At 41.9% G+C, this 19,904-nt stretch overlaps 1 protein-coding gene across 1 annotated transcript in view; it reads left to right on the top strand.

The window, feature by feature from the left end:
• Window positions 1–17,631, top strand: part of LOC120408679 (chondroitin sulfate proteoglycan 4-like) — a 63,247-nt gene extending 45,616 nt beyond the window's left edge. Inside the window, exons 7-10 of the mRNA XM_039545852.1 lie at window positions 3,531–3,662; window positions 9,153–9,325; window positions 13,599–13,782; window positions 14,570–17,631. Of these exons, the coding sequence (XP_039401786.1) occupies window positions 3,531–3,662; window positions 9,153–9,325; window positions 13,599–13,782; window positions 14,570–16,623 (2,543 nt within the window). The 3' untranslated portion in view covers window positions 16,624–17,631. The remainder of the gene's footprint in view (window positions 1–3,530; window positions 3,663–9,152; window positions 9,326–13,598; window positions 13,783–14,569) is intronic.
• The last annotated feature ends 2,273 nt before the right edge of the window (window positions 17,632–19,904 follow it).

Here is a 19,904-nt window from a genome sequence, read left to right as displayed (position 1 = left end):
GGTGCTATGTGTAGTTCCTAATTTGTGTGCTGCTTAACCACAAACCCCATCTTAAAAGCAGATTTCCAGGAATGCAGCTTAGCGAAGAACAGATCAATGATATTCTACCCCATACTTTCCATGGGTGATGTCGGGCTTCCCATGAGTCAGTGGAGGATATCCACTTCACCACTTGGCTTGTTCCTGATCCTGGATAAAGCCAGAGATGGGGTCATTTTCTCTGCTTGCTCATTCCTGCTACTGCAAAGAGAATGCATGTGCAGTGAGAAAGGAGCAGGGGTCGGTCACAGCTCCCCAGGTGGCTGTGGTGAGAAAGCTACATGAACATATCCCATAGCTAACTTCACCCATAAAAGTAGGGTGGACTTTAATAAAGCTATTATCACCTCTCTTCTTATCCTCCTCCATTCCCATATTACCTCAGCAGAAGAAAGGAGGGGTACTAGGAAGAATACAGAGTAAAGAATTGTGTCTTAGAGATTATCCAGGATGCAGCAAAAATGAGTTCATAATTTTAACAATAGTGACACTGGGAAAATTTTGACCGTTTGTTAAATCCTTGCAATTGAGGTAGAAGGGTGATGTTCTAGGTTTGAGGCACTGAATCCTTCATCACTTGGGTCTGAGAAATGACAAATGCACATCTGCAGCCATAGGAAATTAACATAAAGACATTTGCACCCATGTAGGCTGTGAAACTCAGTTTTTAATAGTTCATTTTCCAGTGATCAGTGGTGTGGAACCTACTCTCTATCTGACCTGTAATGCTGCACAAATCTCCTCTTGAGTCTTCCTCTCAGCCCAGAATCACACCAGTTACCTCAAAGAGAAAAAGGAGCTCTATTTGGCAAATATTTCACCCTTTCTGCTTTCTCCCACTTTGGTTCCCCTTCTGCCTGCATTTTTCTCTCCTTCACCCTGGCCTATGACTTGGAGGTGTTCCTCCTATTCTCAAACTCTGACCTCGCAGTCTGACCCTGGAGCCTATCCACACTTGGCCTCCCCTCAATATCTCTCTCACCGCTTTCATCTTCCTCCCTTCCTTTTGCCTTCAGATACTCTGTTCTTGTCCCAGTCTTCAGAGCCCCTTTCTTGGCCATGCTTGGCTTTGCAGGTGTTGCTTAACTTCTCTCTGTTCCTCATTTCCAGTCATCTACCATTGTTTCTTTGACTTCCTCTCCACTAACCAGCCCCTGCAATCTGTTTTCTGCTCCCTCCATTCCCTGGAGCCTCGCTTACCAAAGGTGACCAATGACCTTTTCCTCGCCAAGGATCCCCTTCTTATTCTCTTCCATTCATTATGCCATTTTTTATACCATTGATCATTCCATCCTCCTGAAAGTTCATGCATCCCTAGGCACCAGTGACTTTTGTTATTCTGGCTCTTGGGTAGTTTCTCTGACCACTCTTTCAGTAGCTTATCCTCCCTCTGGCTCTCTTGATGTCCTCCAGGGCTATGCCCTTGGCCTTCTATGCTTTTCCCTTTTCCCTATGGTATCACACAGCCTTGATTAATAACTCTTCAAGCACAGGAATGGATTACCCAGGAAGGTGGTGGAATCTCCTTCCTTAGAGGTTTTTAAGGTCAAGCTTGACAAAGCCATGGCTAGGATGATTTAGTTGGGGATTGGTCCTGCTTTGAGCAGGGGGGTTGGACTATATGACTTCCTGAGGTCCCTTCCAACCCTATGATTCTATGAACTCTTACATTGTGAGTCGTAAGCTACTTCTTCATCCTCACCTTTTCCCTCTCCCTTCAATGTTGCATCATTATCTGTCTCTTCCACATCTCATCCTGGTTGTCCTGTCACCAGCTCAAATTCAGCATAGTAAAAACTGAAATTCTCCTTTCCATATCCATCCTAGCCCTCTCTTCTCTGTCATGATCAGCATTCCACCATTTGCCCTACCCCGGCTTGCAATCTGTGTCCTTTCTTTCTTCCTTTCCCTCCACAGAATCTGCCACTAAATCCTCACATTTTTTCTCTCCAGCATCACTGAAATCAGGTTATTCCTTTCCATTCTCCCAGCCCAACCCTTTCCCAGGGCATCATCATCTCTTACTGCAATTACAACCTTCTTCTCTCTGGCCTCCTTTCTTTTCACTTCACCTTTTCCTCATTCTGATCAAACTATTCAGTGGCCCATTTAAAATCAGTTATGATAGAAATAACAAAATACTATAATAATGTTAGTCAGTGAATAGGAGCTGGCTATCCAGTCAGCTCTTTATGGCCTACTTCTGCTCCCACAGTAAACTTCTGTTTACTTCTATCAGGCACTTGATCCACATTAACCAGAAAGCGAGTGAAGCTAAATAAGCCTTTTTCTCCTCACCTGAGGCACATCCTGTCAACCCTTTAAATCAGCAACCAGCTATGCATTTTTATCGAGAGAAAACATTGGAAAAGTTAAAGCTTTAAAAATAAATATGATGCTGCTTAAGCTTCTAGAGCTTATATTCTGTTTAGCTGGTTTTGATGGTACTCCTTGGGGAAGTCATTAACTATGGTCTCAGACCAACATTAATTCTTCTGATATGTTAATTTATAACTTGTCAAAAAGTGCTGATCATTACATGAAAGTGTGTAGTGATCTCTTCTGCTTACAGGGTATACATTCATATAACAACATAAAGGAGTTAAATTAAGTATAACAGGCAGATACTTATAAATGTTAATAGCTATTGACAGCAGTTAATATTTTTAATTTTTCATTGACCCTCTTCTTAAAAAATAATCTTAGTGTCCCCTACTCATCACTTGTTCAGCAGTTTACCGGCAGTGCTGTGAGCATCGGAATAGTAGAGTGTGGCAGTATAATTTTACAATATTCCAATCCCCATGCAGTCATTGGGACATATTTTGCTGACAGTCAAGCCAGAGTAAATCCAGGCTTGGAGATTTTAAAAAAGAAATGTATTTCTTTCTAGCACACACTGGCTGTGTAATAGTTTAGTCTGAGGCTGCGGGTCCTCTTAGTGAAGCTATCTTGAAATGAAATATTTTTAATTGCTGCAGAATATTTTTAATTGCTTAAACTCAGAGCCAATTTATCTCTACAAACATATTCCAAAGTAATGCCCTTATAGTTGTTTTGCTGCAAAAACTGCATCTGGGCCAGATTGCTACTTCAATGATGGTGCCACTGCTAAGGTAAAAAGAAGGGAAGAATAAAGAGGTTAAGTGCCAGATATTCCTTTAGTGTAAATTGGTGTAGTTCCATTGAAGTCAAATAGACGCTGCTGATTAACCCAGTGGAGGATCTGACCTTAAAAATGCAAACAGAACTCAATAGTTTTTATTGTTTATAATCTCTTCCGCATTATGCTTTAATTTAACTCTTCAGTGTTCAGGTGCAAAAGTACAAATTGGAAGTGACTTCAGTGGTATTACTTTAGTTTTACTGTGGTGTAAGTGAGAACAGAATTTGTCCCAATGTGTATTCCCACCATATTCTGAATAAATAACAAGGGATTTTTAAAATAATATTTGAATTTACAAGAAAGTGATTATTTTTGTTTTCTTTAGGAGCAATGTCTGGAGGCTTCAACTTTCAGGTTACAGATGGTTTGAACTTTGCACCTCGACAAATTTTTAGTATCACAGCTCGCACTCTAGTTATCAGCCTAGAAATTAACAAAGGACTGGGAGTGTTTCCAGGTATGGCTTCGGCTATAAAATTATTTTGATTCAGTTTACTTGAAATAATTGCATGGGAAATAATGTGTACAATTATGTGATAGATATCTGCCAGGCTATAAAACAGCTATAGATGGACACACATCTACATTTGTTGTATGCAGTGTTGTAGTCATGTTGGTCCTAGGATATTAGAAAGAAATGGTGGGTAAGGTAATATCTTTTATTGGACCAACTTCTGTTTGTGAGAGAGACAAGCTTTTGAGCTCACACTGAGGGTATGTCTATACTACCCGCTGGATCGGCGGGCAATGATCGATACAATGGGGGTCGATTCATTGTGTCTAGTCTAGACATGATAAATTGACCCCCAAGTGCTCTCTCGTCGACTCCTGTACTCCACTGCTGTGAGAGGCACAGGCAGAATCGACGGGGCAGTGGCAGCAGTTGACACACTGCAGCAGGGCCACCCAGAGGATTCAGGGGGCCTGGGGCTTTTGCCGAATTGCTGCCGAAGACCTGGCATTTCGGCGGCAGGTCCCGCAGCCGAAGGACCCCTTCGCCGCCAAATTGCTGCCGAAGACCCGGAGCAGAAGAAGCCCCAGGGGCCCGGGCCCCGCAAGAGTTTTCCAGGGGCCCCGGAGCAAGTGAAGGATCCTGCTCCAGGGGAGCGAAAAACTCTCATGGAGGCCTAAGGCAAATTGCCCCTCTTGTCCCCCGCCTCTGGGCGGCCCTGCACTGCAGAGAAGACACCGCAGTGAGTAGATCTAAGTATGTCAACTTCAGCTACGTTATTCATGTAGTTGAAGTTGCGGAACTTTGATTGACCCCCTCCCCACCAGTGTAGACCAGGTCAGAGACCCAAAAAAGAGCTCTGTGTAGAGCAAAAGCTTGTTGCTCTCACCAACAAAAGTTGGTTCAGTAAAAGATATTACCTTACCCACTTTGTTTCTCACATATCCAAATTTGTAATTTTTAAAACCACAGTTGAATTCATTTGTCAAATGTTTAATTTATTGATATGGGTATTGATATATATGCACATTAGTATGACTTGTACTGTTCTGAACACAGGAGATTACTAAACTGAATTAATTCCAAAATTCTTCTTTAAATTCATAGAAGGTAGAGGCATAAAGTATGTGTTAGAATATTGAGCCATCTCGACTGCTCATAAGTTATAGGAACAGAGTAAAGTTTAATGCCCTCAGGATTCTGAATAGCAACATTGATACTAACCAGTGGGCTGATTCACTTAGTTGCTCCTTGAGAAAGTTATGAAAAGCAGCAGAGACCTACAATTGTCTTTTTGATGACTGGGGAAGACAGAATTGCTTTGGTTCACATTTGAAAGTTTATGCTTGCAACCATAAGAGCCAACATCTTAACTTTTTAAATGAAAGCCTAAGTCCTGAAGGAGTTGATGGATTAGGAGCCACACTCATCAGAGATGTTTTGTACTCATCACTGGCAAATAGACAAGTTTCAAGCTCTGCTGTAGCACAGTTCTGCCCAGAAGTGATTCCTGGATGAGACAGTAGTATAACACCAGACACTGACTTCTGGAAAGGTCCCAGGTTTAACTCTTGTAACTGACTCGCATCTTGTTACTGGGGCCTAAGAAATAAAGATTTGTCTTTCAGAGAAGGTTGTCCACCAACATAGGGAGGGATTCAGTTTTGGGGAAGTTTGCACTGCAGCTCTTCATCTATATATTTTGTTTTAAGCTAGCATGAGAGAAATATTTTAAGTTTGTTTACCATTTAAAACAGAATTCTCATAAATAAAGCCTCATAATACAATCCACTTAAAGGAAACAAAAAAATAGGTTATTGCAGCATGGTCTTGTAATTCAGTCAGTATAAATGTGATTAAAATAAATCCATTTACAAGCCTTATTAATCTGTACCACGCCTGTCTGGTGTTTTTTGGTTTGTAAGGTTGCCTCAGGCACAGGGTAAGCCAAAGATAATTATAAAAAAAATATTCCTGACACATTTTTGTAGGAAGAGTCTCTAGATTTTGACAGCTTTCCAGCATGGAAAATATATTTCCTTCATCACCTGCTCAGCTTGGTCTATGGTCTTTGCTGAGCTGTTATTTTACTTTGAGTTAGTAAATATATACATGGAGAGAGAGAAATTGTGCTGAGTTTTTTCACACTTTGGGTAACCTTAACTCTTCTTTTTTTTTTCCCCTCTCTCTCTTTTTTGCCACTTGTTCTATAAAAATGAAAAAGCTTGCTCCTAAACATTGAGAGTGCCTGTGTAGCGATGTACATTAAACTTGTTTCATTCAGCTTTTCTGAACTGCGGCACTTTGACTATCCTGAAGGGGTTGTGCCTGCGGTAATGGCACTGTTTTTTCTTCTTTTTCAGTAGCCTCCCACCCACAAATATATAATAGTCACTGTCAGGTTACATTTTATGGTATTGAAGGAAGCCTCAATGTTGAAGCAAACTCAGGAATTTTGCTCTATGGGCAGGTGAAGCCTGGACACACTGTAGAGCATGTGTCTGGTCTTCGAAGTTGGGCATAAGCTACTCTACGCAGGCTTTATGACTAAGGCGCTGTTTATGTCATGGAGGTCATGGAAGTCCTGGAATCCATGACTTCCAGAGACCTCTCTGCTTCAGTCCCAGGGGCTGCAGGACTCTGGAGCTGACAGCCAGTAGGGCCCTGGCAGGGTTCCAGCGACAGGTGACAGCCTTGTGCGGCCGGAGGAGGATGCCTTGGGCAAGCGGCTGGGGTGTCCCATTTTCTCTTTGGGAAATCTGGTCAACCTGCAGTTCCCAGCCACCGTGGGCGGAGGGGGAACCCCCAGCCACCCTGGTGGTGGGGGAAAGCATGGGAGCCGCAGCAGCAAAAGTCACAGACAGGTCATGGCTTCCGTGAATTTTTGTTTATTGCCTGTGACCTGTCCATGACTTTTACTAAAAATAACCATGACAAAATCTTATGTATGATGTATGGTACGTATCTACTAGCTCTGCGAGGAGGGTTGCTGCAGAGGGAGAAATTTCAAGCCATAGAAAAGTGTCTGCACAGAAATATCTGGAATTAGGAGGGTTTCCTCTAAAAAAATAAATATTTAAGAGAAGCAATGTCCTGAACAACTGAGTGAGCCTGAGTTACTCTATGAGATGAAAACAAGTTTTAATAATAGTTATACAGAGAGAGAATTACCTGAGCCAGTCAGTGGGGGGATCATCCACAACTCTATAGCTATTTCCTGGTCCGCAAATCCCTACTGTTTAAATTGGCTAGGGAGTGGGGGAATGAAGAAGGGGGGAACATTTAAAATACATATAATTTAAAACACCCTATCTTTGGGGGCCTGGCTAATGTTTCCTAAGCAGTGTGGATCTTGAGAGGCACAGAGGTGATAGGAGGGAGAAGGACGAAAGAGGACAGAACAGGAAGATCTTATTTCAGCATAACAATAACTCAGTTTCAGAGTCTATACAGTTTGAGCCAAGATACAGCTATTGCCTTGTAAATAAGGAGATTGCTTAAGGTACCATCTGATTAAAACATTCCCATTCTTCATATGTTATTCTGCGTTACTCATTTGCAAAGATTGTTTTACAGGAGACTGGTTGATGATTCAGGCTCCAAGGATATATATTACTAATGTCCAAAATGATCTATGTATACCCATAAATGCTTGTTGTTCAAGGGCAAGCTAAACCTGGAGGGGAAGGAGACATGGGAAATTCATGAGACCATTCTTTATTGTAATTTATGGTAGACTATTGCATTGTAGGTTTTAAGAAAAAAATACATTTCCTTTCTAGCAAACTGAAGTGTTAATGTTCTTAAATTTAATGAAAATGATTTGCAAAAAGAGGTTTTGTCAAAAGGAAAACACTATAAGGAAGTTTTAATGAATAGATTAGTTGTTTCAGAAGTATTTATTCTAAACTAGAATAAAATGTCTAACATGGCATGGTAATGTTCCGTGAACAATGCTGCATGCATGGCATTTGAAGATGATGTACTTTTTAGTGTTACATTCACTCTTTTAGGAAGTCACTAGCTTGGTTCTGTTGTCACAACTATTGTATACATTGTCTTGGTTTGGCTACGTTCCAGGGTGCCTTTTGGTAGCCCCTAATCCAGTGAGCATCGGTTATTATAGTACTATGTATGCAAAGGATTTTTGGCCTCCTCTATAACTATGCATATGCTTTAATATTAGTGAAATAAATCATTATGAAGATACATTTTCCATTTCACAGCACTGCGGTGATTGCGTAGTGCTTTTTGGGGTTTTTAACTTTCCAATGTTTTATGTCTAATTGTTTTGATTTAACTTCAGTGCTCTAGTAATATTGGTATGAATGAAGTGCAGTACGGGTTACTACAAAAATACCTTCTGCCGCTTTGTTCGAGTCCTCTGGGCTGCAAAACCTCTGGCTCAGAGGGAGGCCACACCACCTCACTGCATCACTGGGCTCATGGCCTAGTATCAGGGGAATCAGTGATTAGTGTCCCAACCCTTTTAGGGGGCGGAACAAATAAGCAGTCTCTAAGCTGTAGTCCTTAGGCAGGGCGGAGCTGCTGAGCGGTCGATAGCTCTAATCCTTAGGCAGAGGAGCGCTGGCCAACAGTCTAGAGTGCTAGCCCTTAGGCAGGGGAGTGCTGGCCAATAGTCTAGCACCCTGTCTCTGGCAGGCGACAGACAAACACAGGCTTCGTGGCTTATGGTGGGGAGGCCTCCGCCCCAGAGGTGGGGTTGCAGGGGAAGGGGGACGCAGGCCCACCCAACTCCACTGCGTCCTAGCCCAGGGCCCTAACAGTGGCAAAGTGTCCTGCCACTGGGTCAGTGGGGATCCTCCCGCAACATGATGACTGGCTGTTAAGCCGCAATACCAACAAACTAAAGTCTGGTTTCCCTGAGCCACTTCCTACCAGAGTTCCGGATCAGGCTCCGTGGTCTCAGACTCCTCTGTTTCATCAGGGTACTCAGCCGCCGGCAGTCCCACCAGCTCCTCCCCAGCCTTGGTCCTCTCCAGGTCCATGGTGCTGCCTGGCTTTGCGGATGGGTCAGCAGGCAGCAGCAAGAAGGACACGTCTGTTTCCTTCCCTGGCTCTGTTTCAACTGAGCTAGGGGCTCCATCTTTTGTACTTCTTGCCTTGCTCCTCAACTTCCAGTGGGAGGGCCAAACCCAGCCTGACTCCGCCCACTTGGGCAGAGAGAGTGGTTCCTCCCCCTCTGGCTCAGAGGGAGGCCGCACCACCTCACTACAGTATAAATAAAAGCTACTGTATGTGAACTTGTCTAATGACAAAGATCTGCATTTGTTGGGGGTCACCCTTATTCTTTAAGTATTGAGATATGAGAATTAGGGAGATTATAAAATTAGTTGTTTGACTAAGTGCTATATAAATGAAAATATACTTAGATTATGGGCTGTGTGGTATGAAAGTGTGAAAGATATGAAAGTTTTCCCTGTGGTGAAATATTTACATTGTTGTAAACTTGTATTATTTTTAATTATTATTTAGGGTCTAGGAAACTTATTTCAGCTCATGATCTGAAAGCTGTAACCAACGATGTGGCCAACACAGGGAACAGAACTATCACTTTTACAATTGTCAGAGCCCCAAAACTTGGAAGACTGATCAGAATAGACACTGATAACACCACACAGGATATTTCCACTTTTACTCAAGCCATGGTAAGCATTCAGATTACAGAAGGTCTAGTGGCAGACTGTTATTGTAAAGTGAATCCTAGTTATTCATTCTTTGCCCAGGCCCTTTACACTTGTTTTAGTGCCAGCCATGTGTCCCATCACAATCATTGCCCAATTTAGCTGTGTCATTCAATATCTGGCAATTTGCAGTGACCACTAGATGAGAAGCCCCTGCACTCCCAACTGAAATTGGTGAAGTCTGAATAATTTTCACTCTCTTGTTTTGGTTATAATGGTATTTATTTAACTAAGGTGGAGATTTCCAATGTTCAGTGCTAGTCGACTGATCCAGTTTCCCTTCCTGATTTCTCACTCCTCACTAGTGCACAGGTTGGAAGTCATTGGTCCTGGGTTAAGAAGTCATCCAAGAAGTCCCTTGGGGTGTTTAACACCAAATGTCATGATCACTTAGGCTGGACCCAGTCCCCTTGAAGTCAGTAGGAGTCTTTCTGTTGACTTCAGTGAACATTAGATTAGGCTCCTAAAGAGCATCCCCCTGAAGGAAATGCTTGGATAGAAGAATCTTAACCATGATGCAGGACCTTGAATTTGAAGGGTTAAAAAGAGGGAACTTCATTTACCTTCCATGAAGAACGCTATAGGGGTGGTTGCTACTAAAAGAGAATTACTGAGCCTTTGTGTAAAGCATCTGGATATAATTGTGTTCCACAAAACAAATTACTCTCAGAGAACATTCCTTACAGCGAGACTTAAGGAGCTCAATCTATGTAGCTTATAGAACAGAAAGTTAAGAAGTGATTTGGTCATGATCTAGAAATACTTACATAGAAAAGAGATATCTGATAGTCAGGGCCGACTCTAGACCTCCCGCAGGCGTGCCTGCGGGGGGTCCGGTCATCCGGCGGCTCCGGTGGACCTGCCGCAGGCATGCCTGCGGATGCTCCACTGGAGCCGCGGGACCAGCGGACCCTCCGCAGGCACGTCTGCAGGAGGTCCACTGGAGCTGCGGGACTGGTGACCGCCAGAGCCCCCCCCCCCGCGGCATGCCGCCCTGCTTGGGGCGGCGCAATTGCTAGAGCCGCCCCTGCTGATGATAGACAGCTACTTAATCTGCAAACAAGGTCCTGTGGCTGGAAGTTGAAGATTGACCAATATAAAACTGGAAATAAGGGGAAAATTTTTAACAGCAGTTACCAACAACTTACCAAGGAATGTGGTGGATTCTCCATCATTTGAAATCTTCAGATCAAGACTAGATGTTTCTCTAAAACATGCGCTGTAGTTCAACCACAGTTATTGGGCTTGATGCAGGAATTACTGGGTGAAATTCTGTGGTTTGTGTTATGCAGGAAGTCAGCTCAGATGGCCATAATGGTCCCTTCTGGTCTTAAAATCTATTAATTTATGAACATGAGGTTTACACAGTTATGTACTCACACCAGGAAATGCCATAGCTTAGGTTGTACATGTAACTTTTACTCTGTTCTCTTGTGGATATGATACCGTCTCTAAATGTTATTTATCAAATAATACTTTGAAATGCCATGCAGCTTCTTCCTATAACCTTAGATCTTACAAACTCTAATGTCTTTGTACAAATTACAAAAGTACTCAGCCAAATTTTGTGTGTCTGTCTCCATTTTAGGTCTTGTCTGTCCTTGGGAGTTTTTGGACCCATAGTCTCCATTAGTGGTAGCTGTATTGTAGATAAGGCTCAGGTATTTTAACCATTGTCCTCTAATCTTATGAGGGAAATGGGAAAAGAGAAGGAAAATTTTATGTTGGGAAAAATTCTCACCTGGCTTAGCTCAGTGTGTTTTAGCCATATAGGAGCAAGCTAAATAGCAATGAAAAAGGTAGCAAATATGATTGATCATGTATATTTGGAGCTTAGAATTGTGTAAATATTCAGTAGGAATTTGAGATAAAAAATAGTAAAGTCCATGAAGAATAAGAAATTCACGTTCTGTTTGTTAATAAAATTCTTGTGAATCAAGTTTGAACTGGAAAGCATTTTGGTTCAATTTAGTTTTTTCAGTTTCTTTGGTCTTATAGTCAGTGTTCAGAAATATATACTTCTCACTGCAAGTGAAACTCATTTATCTTGACTAAAGAAGAAGTTAGCTAATCTCCTTCCTTATGTCTGTCTTTCACTGCCTCAGTAAAGTCATAATTATCACCCGCTTTCCACTGAACTTGTCCAAGGCCAGCTGTTTTGCAGCCAGCATAAAAAACTAATTTGTGCATCTTATTTTCCAAGCCTGTTAGATTAATTTTGAATACAGTGGATTGTTTTCTTGGCAATCTTTTCATGATATCTCAACAATCTTTTTTCTCATTCAACTAGCCACTTGCTTCCTCCCCAGACTAAATCCAAATGTGTTTATTTAATTAAACTGAATACAACTCATTCAATTATCTTCTAATTTTTAATCCTATTTGAAATAGTTGCATAAATGGACCATAAAAATCCATGCCAGTGGCATCCTCTCCTTATCCCAGAGACTCTTATGTGCGTGCAGTAAAAATACCCTAGATAGATTTTAAAGAAATAGTAAAAATCATAAATTTACTTTGTCCCGCTTTGTCCAGCTTAGAGCTATGCTTACGAGAGTGATCCTGCCCCTGTATCTACATGGACATATGACCTTTTGGCATCATTGTTGGGGATTCTGGCAAACACCAGTCACAAAGAGCAGAGTTTAGCAATAACTATATTTTTGGGGCAACACACATTATGTTATTTTGGATGTTGTTTTGGAAGTTTGGCCCCCAGGGCTCAGTTCTCTCATTAATGTCAGTGGAAACTTTTCCATTGATTTCAGTGGGAGCAGGGTTGGTCCCATTCATAGTTGGAACTTAGATTCCATAGTGCTAAGTGCTTTAGAAACACTAGAAATGCTTTAGATAGATAGAATTAGTCAATCCATTCAAAAATATGTCATGGAAACCTGTGCTAGGTCCATGAGATGACCTCAAGCTGTGTAAAGAAGTATTTATGGGTTATAAATTTAGAAAAAATACCATCTCAGCAGCGATCTCATTGGCAATCATAAACTAACACAGGTTAAGCCAAGTCAGTTAGTTGAATGAGAGTTCTCGAAGGATTCGGACAGTATGTAACACTCTTCTCTCCAGTCAGTGAACCAGTGCTTCAGCATGAGGATAAATCTGTTGGATGAGACTTGAAAACAAAGTCTTGACCTCTTGTGCTTACTAGAGATACCACAAAAGCAGCAAAGAGTCCTGTGGCACCTTATAGACTAACAGACATATTGGAGCATGAGCTTTCATGGGTGAATACACGAAAGCTCATGCTCCAATACGTCTGTTACTCTTCAGGTGCCACAGGACTCTTTGCTGCTTTTACAGATCCAGACTAACATGGCTACCCCTCTGATACTAGAGATACCACGTCACTTTCACAAAATTATGGGTATTAACCCTGAGATTCTGACCAAATTCCAGTGCAGGTAATTGCTTTTTTTAGACCAGAAATTCAGTTGAAAATGTATTCTTCATTTCTTGCCCTGACTGATGCTTAGTGGTCTTCCTGTGTGCAATTGAATAGATAGGCATTCCCAAGGACAGATACACTTCAGTGGTGGGAGAAGTGGTGTGTGTGTGTTTATGTATATATGTATACTTTGTATCATTTGTACAAAAAAAGTGTTGTATGTAGATATGTTTATTTCTCTGAAGATATCTTACTGGACTCTCACTCCTGAGTCTTAACTCCTTATCATGAGACTGGCAGAACTCTATTAACTCTTAAGTTTGTTGATCCTCGAAGGTAGCAATAGCAGGATAGAGTGTGAGGTAGATTCCTTACTGGCTGTTGTGTGCCATTCCCTGCTGAGTATACAAGCTGCCCACCATGGACTCCAGTCAGCTCCTTATGGACCAGAGTTGGTGAAGGAGCTGCCCTAGAGAGAGCAGGACTTAACAGTCATTGAACCAGCTCCTTCAGCTCCCAGCAGTGTCTTACTAGGTATTTTTTACTGTCTTACCCTTTTGAGGGCCTGCTCACTTATTTCTGTGTTACTTCTACTTCTAAAGGGAAGCAAATTTAAGAGTCTGGTGAGTTCTGCCAGTCTGGCACTAATGACTTGAAGATTGCACAGATTATATATTCAAGGCAGTAGAACTACAAGGTAATTTCCCTGCATACATTATGTATACAGTCATTAAGCTTTGTCATAGACACTTTGTTCTGCTTCAGACTGTTGTGCCTATGATTATTCTCCAGTTGTACCTGTATATTCAAGTGACTGACTCCCTCTACTTTGGACAGGTGGATGAAGGCTTGATCATCTATGAGCACACACATAATGAGGCTGTGGGCTGGAGTGCAGAAGATTTCTTTACATTTACAGTCTCCTCCCCACCAGCAGCTCTGGATCTCCAGGTGTTTCACGTTGCCATTTCATATGAAATTAACAGACACGATCAGAGTAGTCGCCTGCTTGCAAATACAGGTAAGGTTACTGTGCTCTTTGAGACTCCTAATGTTTATGATCACATGTGGGATCCAATGAGCAAATTAGAAAAACTGCAGGGCAAACTTTTCCTCAGTAACAAGTGACCAAAATATTTATAGCATCGAGTGCAGTGTAGGTAATATTTTGCAAATGATTTCCAGTTGTTTAGGTAAACATTTAAAGGGACACTGGTCAAAATGTAGTTTAAGTCCCAAACGTATGTTTTTGCAAAAACAGAAAGGTTTTTGAGTTTATTATTAATAAAAAGGGTTTTGTGAATTATTTCTTTTTTCTCTCTTTCTGATGCCTGGCCAGAAGACTAGCCTGGGAAACTAAAGTTTACTAAACTTTTTTTTTTTTAAGAGACCTTAAAATATTAAAGCACTTTAGAAATTCAATATATTTATTTGTTCTTCTTGAATTGCAACCACAACATTATCCTTTTTTGCTGTAATGATGTGGCAGTAATTTCTAGGGATAATAATAGTGTCTTCTGTAGCTGTAAGGCATTGCTACATCTTTAATCCAACACCCATCCATCAATACAGGAATTTATCCCCTGACTTTTAAATCTCTACTTTTTAAAAAAGTGTGGTAATAAATTTCTAGATTTGACAGACGGTAATGTGGGATATAAATATACCAGGAGAGCATTTGAAACATTGACTCCACGTCCGTCTTCCCTGAGCTCCATTAGTATTGCTACTGCACATGTGCATCTTATTTCTGAAATGTTGCAATGACCAAGTAATAGTTTTTAAATTGCTCTTTTTCTTTCTGCAAGGTGCTATTGTTCAGGAAGGAGGTAAAGTCCTAATCAACAAAACAAATTTAGATGCTTCAAATCTATTGGTTAAGTTACCCGAGGTGCAACGTTCTATATATGAAGTCTGGTATCAAGTTATATCTTTACCTCAGCATGGCATAATTGTGGTTGGAGAAAGAAATATTACTGAAGAAAAACCTAACTTCTCACAGTACATACTTAACAAATTTGGAATCATTTACATGCATGATAACTCTGAATCACTTGCTGATCATTTCATTTTTGCTGTTTGGTTAAACCTGAAGAGTAAGTCTGCAAGAAAGCCTGATACTGATGTTTTGGAAGAGATGTTTAATATCACCATTGTTCCAGTGAATGACCAAGTTCCAGAGTTGAAGACTAAAGGACTGCATTTGAAAGTTCTGCAAGGAGATACATCTGTGCTAGGACCAGAAAATCTGAAAGTCGAAGACTTAGACAACAGTCCAGGAGAGATCAAATACACTGTCATTAGCAATCCCACCAATGGCCATTTAGCAATGATGAACAATCTCAGTACATCCATACAAGATTTCACGCAAGCTGATGTTGATAGTGGCAGAGTTTGGTTTGTACAAGACGGAAGTTCATCCTCTGGGGTTTTTTACTTTAGTGTGACTGATGGCAAACATCGCCCATTATACAAACTTTTCAACCTTGAAGTCACACCAATCTCTCTCACCCTAGTCAACCTTACTGATGTGGTACTTCCACAGGGTCAGACCTCTGTCACTATTACTAATGTACAGCTTTCAGCTACAACAAATGGAAAAAGTACTGACATTAGTTATGAAATAACAGTGCCCTTCAAATGTGGCCATTTACTGATTGGAAATGAGCAGGTTACTAAGTTTGAGCAGGCAGACTTACACTCAGGAAGACTATCTTATCTTATGACAAATCTCAGTGCATCCCGGGATATATTGGAGTTTATGTTGTTCACCTCAGAAAGTAATCTTACAGGACAGGTACTCAATATCATAGCAGGGCCTTTGGTGAAAGCTGCATCTGACCTGAAAATTCCAAACCAGATGGTTTATAAATTAAGGATCAAGGACCTGGATGCTACTGAATTAGCTAATCTGACAAATAGCAATCCCAAATTTGAAGTGATAGTGCCCCCAGCTCATGGAAGAATTGTAAGAAGAAGGTCAATAAATGATGCTACATTTGTAGGAATTAATTTGTTCACCCAAAATGACATTGACAGAGGTATTGTGCTGATTGATGTACATGCTAATCTGACAGGTATTGATATGTTAAATGACTCGTTCACATTCATACTCAGGGCTGATGATGTGCAGCCTGCTGTAGGCTATTTTCAATATGTCATAATGCCATATGATCCTTTACTTGTGCAGAGTTTTACAAGTCACGTGCCTTTCTTAACCCACACTGACACTTTAAAAATTCATACTACTTCCAAGGATGAGCCACCAGTTTCCCAACAGGATGAGGGACATACGGAAGCACTGGGAAAGACTGTACAGATCAGGTGGCAAAACCGAAATCGCTGGGGAAATCAAAATGAGGAAGATTCATTGCTTAATAGGGAACCAGTTGAGAGCAGATCTGCAAGGACCGAGACTACAGTTAAAGCAAATGCCAAAAGTCCCAGTGTGAAGCCACGTGAAAGCAGCAACCCTTTGTCCATCATTATCCCACTTGCATCAGTGGCTCTTTTACTCATTGTCGCTGTTATTTCCGTGTGTTTTTTTCTAATGTGTCATAAGACAGAAAAGGCAAAATCTCTCAGCAAAAATCAAACACAGACAATTCCCAGCACTCCAGGTCTCAGTCCAGAACGGAGCCTGATCGTACCCATGGTCACAGTGACGCCTCTTCCAAAAGGGGCTGAAAACAGCACAGCCACCCCATTCGTGGCAGTCAGATGTAAACAGCTTCTTCCCACACCAGTTGCTTCAGCTGATAAAAATTCTCTACAAAACAACTGGTTAAACCTTGATCCTGAAATGCTCCAGCACTGTCGAAAAACAAACCCAACTTTGAAACGCAATCAGTATTGGGTGTAGAGTGTGGCCATTTTGATTAATGTAGTTTTTTTTAAAAATATATAATGTTGACATTTGATCATTCTTTATTATATTTATTTATTATGGGTCAAATTCTGCTCTCTTTATTTTGAGCATGACCCAAACCTCAGTGAAGGCAATGCGCTGACTCCTATTGACTTCAGTGGGCTTTGGATCAGACCCTTAGTTATTATGATACCCACTGATTTCAGTGCCTTCTTTATTGCAGCATCAACATTGTGTCATTTACTGTATATTTTTATACAATATCACTTTTTAAAGAATCAAATTTGATACAAATAATTTGTATCTTGTCTGAACCAGCTTACTTTAAAGAAAATGCAACTGTTTTCATAAATAATTGCCAAGATGCTAATCTCAGGAACGTCAGTTAAACCTGAATGCTGTTCAAAGACCAGTGCTAAAGCAACAAAGCTGTGATTATGTTGACAAGGATTCATCAAGATCCTGGGGCTGGAAGCCTAGGATTCTTCTCCACAAGGATACTACAGCAGTGATAATAGATATGTGATTCTGGCAAAACACTTATTACTAGGAGCTTTTGTTTGTTCTTTTTGTCATTTATTTTTAAAGTCTAGCCTCAAAGGTCTGCTGAATGTCAGAAGGCATGTCTGACCTCTAATCCACATGGCAAAAAACTTATCAGTCAGCCTTTCTATAGCATTATCTTTAAGCTCTGGGTTTTGTCTGCAGAAACATATCAAATGTCCTACTGCTGTCTAAGGGCTGAATTCTGTCCTCAGTAACACAAGTTCTGCTGTGTTTGAAGTCAGTGAGGCCAATCTATGAGACAGCAGAATTTAGTCCTCCTACTGTACAATAGAATTTGTTGTTAAACTACTGAGAAAAATAAATCTGTGTGAAGTTGAGAAAATGAATATACTATGGAAGAGTTTCATAACTTAAGCTTAAGCTGCAGCAAGGGAGGTTTAGGTTGGACATTAGGAAAAAAATCCTAACTGTCAGAGTGGTTAAACATTGGAATAAACTGCCTAGGGAGGTTGTGGAATCTCCATCTCTGGAGATATTTAAGAGTAGGTTAGAGAAATGTCTATCAGGGATGGTCTAGACAGTATTTGGTCCTGCCATGAGGGCAGGTGACTGGACTCGATGACCTCTCGAGGTCCCTTCTAGTCCTAGAATCTATGAATCTATCAAGGGACTTTGATTGTTTGTGCCTTAAACACTATGAAATAAATTATTTCAGTTTAGCAACATTGATAAAATGTGCAATAATTTCTCTTTAAAGGGAATATTTCATTTGTATGAAAATCCTTGCTAAACAGTGATATACAATCCAGTTTTAAGGTCCAATCCTGCCTTCAGTGAAGACAGTGGCAAAACTTCAATTGACTTCAAAGAGAGCAGAACTCGACCTTAATGGAAAATTGCTGAGATCTTAACTGGTCCCATTATGTATTGCCTGATCTATTTTGAAAATTTTATTTGGAAAGACCATTTCCCAGCTTCTAAACCCGCTTTTATGTGATGATCATGTACCTGGTATGGACTCACCACAATAATTTACAGAGTTCATACTAAAATGTCATTGTAATTTGACATCCAAATACTACCATTCTTACTTTAGCACCAGGACTGTAGTTGTATAAATGTTTTCATTGCCATTTCCTTCACATCATAAGGAACTGTTTAACCATAAACTGTATCCCCCCATTTATTTATTCCATTTAGGTGAAATTCATCCCAGTGCAGGGGGCCTTGCCAATGCCTTGGTTACCACTATGCCCTGAGTGCCAAATTATGGATGCTTAAGCACAGGAGTGCTGGGGAAGGGAAAGGCACAGGGCACTTTCCTAATCCCTCACCTCTCCCAGCCATGGACAGTTGTAATTAAGATGCTTTATGATATGTCATATGGTATAGGGATTCCAGAGGGTCTGTTTCTACTGGAAAGCCCCTCAAGGGTACATAAACACTCAGGGTCAAATCCTCAGCAGGTGAAGTCAGTGGAGCTACGCCAGTTCAGACCAGCTAATGATCTGGTCCATAGGTTAAGTATTCCCAAATTAAAATGTGCTTGATGACTTAGGGCCCAACCCTGCAGTCCTTGTACAGGCACAACTTCCACTGAGTCCATAAGGATAATGTGAGTGTATCCTGAATAAGAATTACAGAATTAAACACTGGTCACCAGTGGACTATTGTGATTTCAGAAACTAACATTTTACGGTCGATGTCCAATGTATTGTTTTTACTTCATCTTATAAGTGTATTTTTGTTTTGTAAAAGTGGGATTTTTTAAAGGGTCCTTTTGTGACGTTGCACTCCATATGTTTTATGGAAATATGCTTATGAGTATGAATATGAAGTAACTGGAATATGCTTTATGCAAAAGGTCTCTGTGACCGAAGCCATCACAGTGGCGTAGTTGAATAGGATATGTGCACAGCTGATTGCTTTGAGACACCGGTAGTGAGTTTTAAGTGTTGTGGCTGGAGAACAGACAAAGCAGGGCTGCCCAGAGGGGCGGGGGCAAGTGGGGCAATATGCCCCGGGTCCCGCCAGGGCCCCCACGAGAGTTTTTCGGGGCCCCTGGAGCGGGGTCCTTCACTCGCTCTGGGGGGCCCAGAAAACTCTTGCGGGGCCCGGGCCCCCAGAGCTTCTTCCGCTCCCGGTCTTTGTCGGCGGGGGGTCCTTCCGCTCCGGGGCGGAAGGACCCCCCGCCGGCGAATTACCGCCGAAGTGGGACCCACCGCCGAAATGCAGCCGGGTCTTCGGTGGTAATTCAGCGGCGGGGGGCCCTTCCATTCCGGGACCTGCCGCCGAAGTGCCCCGAAGACCTGTGGCGGGGGCCCCCCGCCGCTGAATTACCGCCGAAGACCCGGCTGCAGTTCGGCGGCGGGTCCCACTTCGGCGGCAGGGGGCCCCGGCCGCGGGTCTTCGGGGCACTTCGGCGGCGGGTCCGGGAACGGAAGGGGCCCCCCGCCGCCGAATTACACCGAAGCAGGGGCCCCCCGCCGCCGAAGACCCCAGGCCCCTGGAATCCTCTGGGCAGCCCTGAGACAAAGTGGTTACTGGTTGTTATTTTCTGTTTCCTTATTTTGGGTTAGGGAAATAGAGACAGAACAGTATGCAAAATAAGTAAGAGTGAAGCACAGAAGAAGCTAGAACTGCACAGGTTGCAGATTGCCCAAAAAGGCCGAACACTGGGTGCTGGGAAAGTCTGTGTTAACTAAGAAGCCCCTGAGCTGAGTGGATCTCAGTTTCAGTGACCCAACCTCTCTCTGGGTCTGTGCTGA

Source organism: Mauremys reevesii, linkage group 6 (genome assembly GCF_016161935.1).
Source record: "Mauremys reevesii isolate NIE-2019 linkage group 6, ASM1616193v1, whole genome shotgun sequence".
In the NCBI taxonomy this organism is placed as follows: Eukaryota; Metazoa; Chordata; order Testudines; family Geoemydidae; genus Mauremys; species Mauremys reevesii.
Note: the sequence above shows the minus strand (reverse complement) of the source record. Positions and strands in the feature narration are given on the sequence as shown.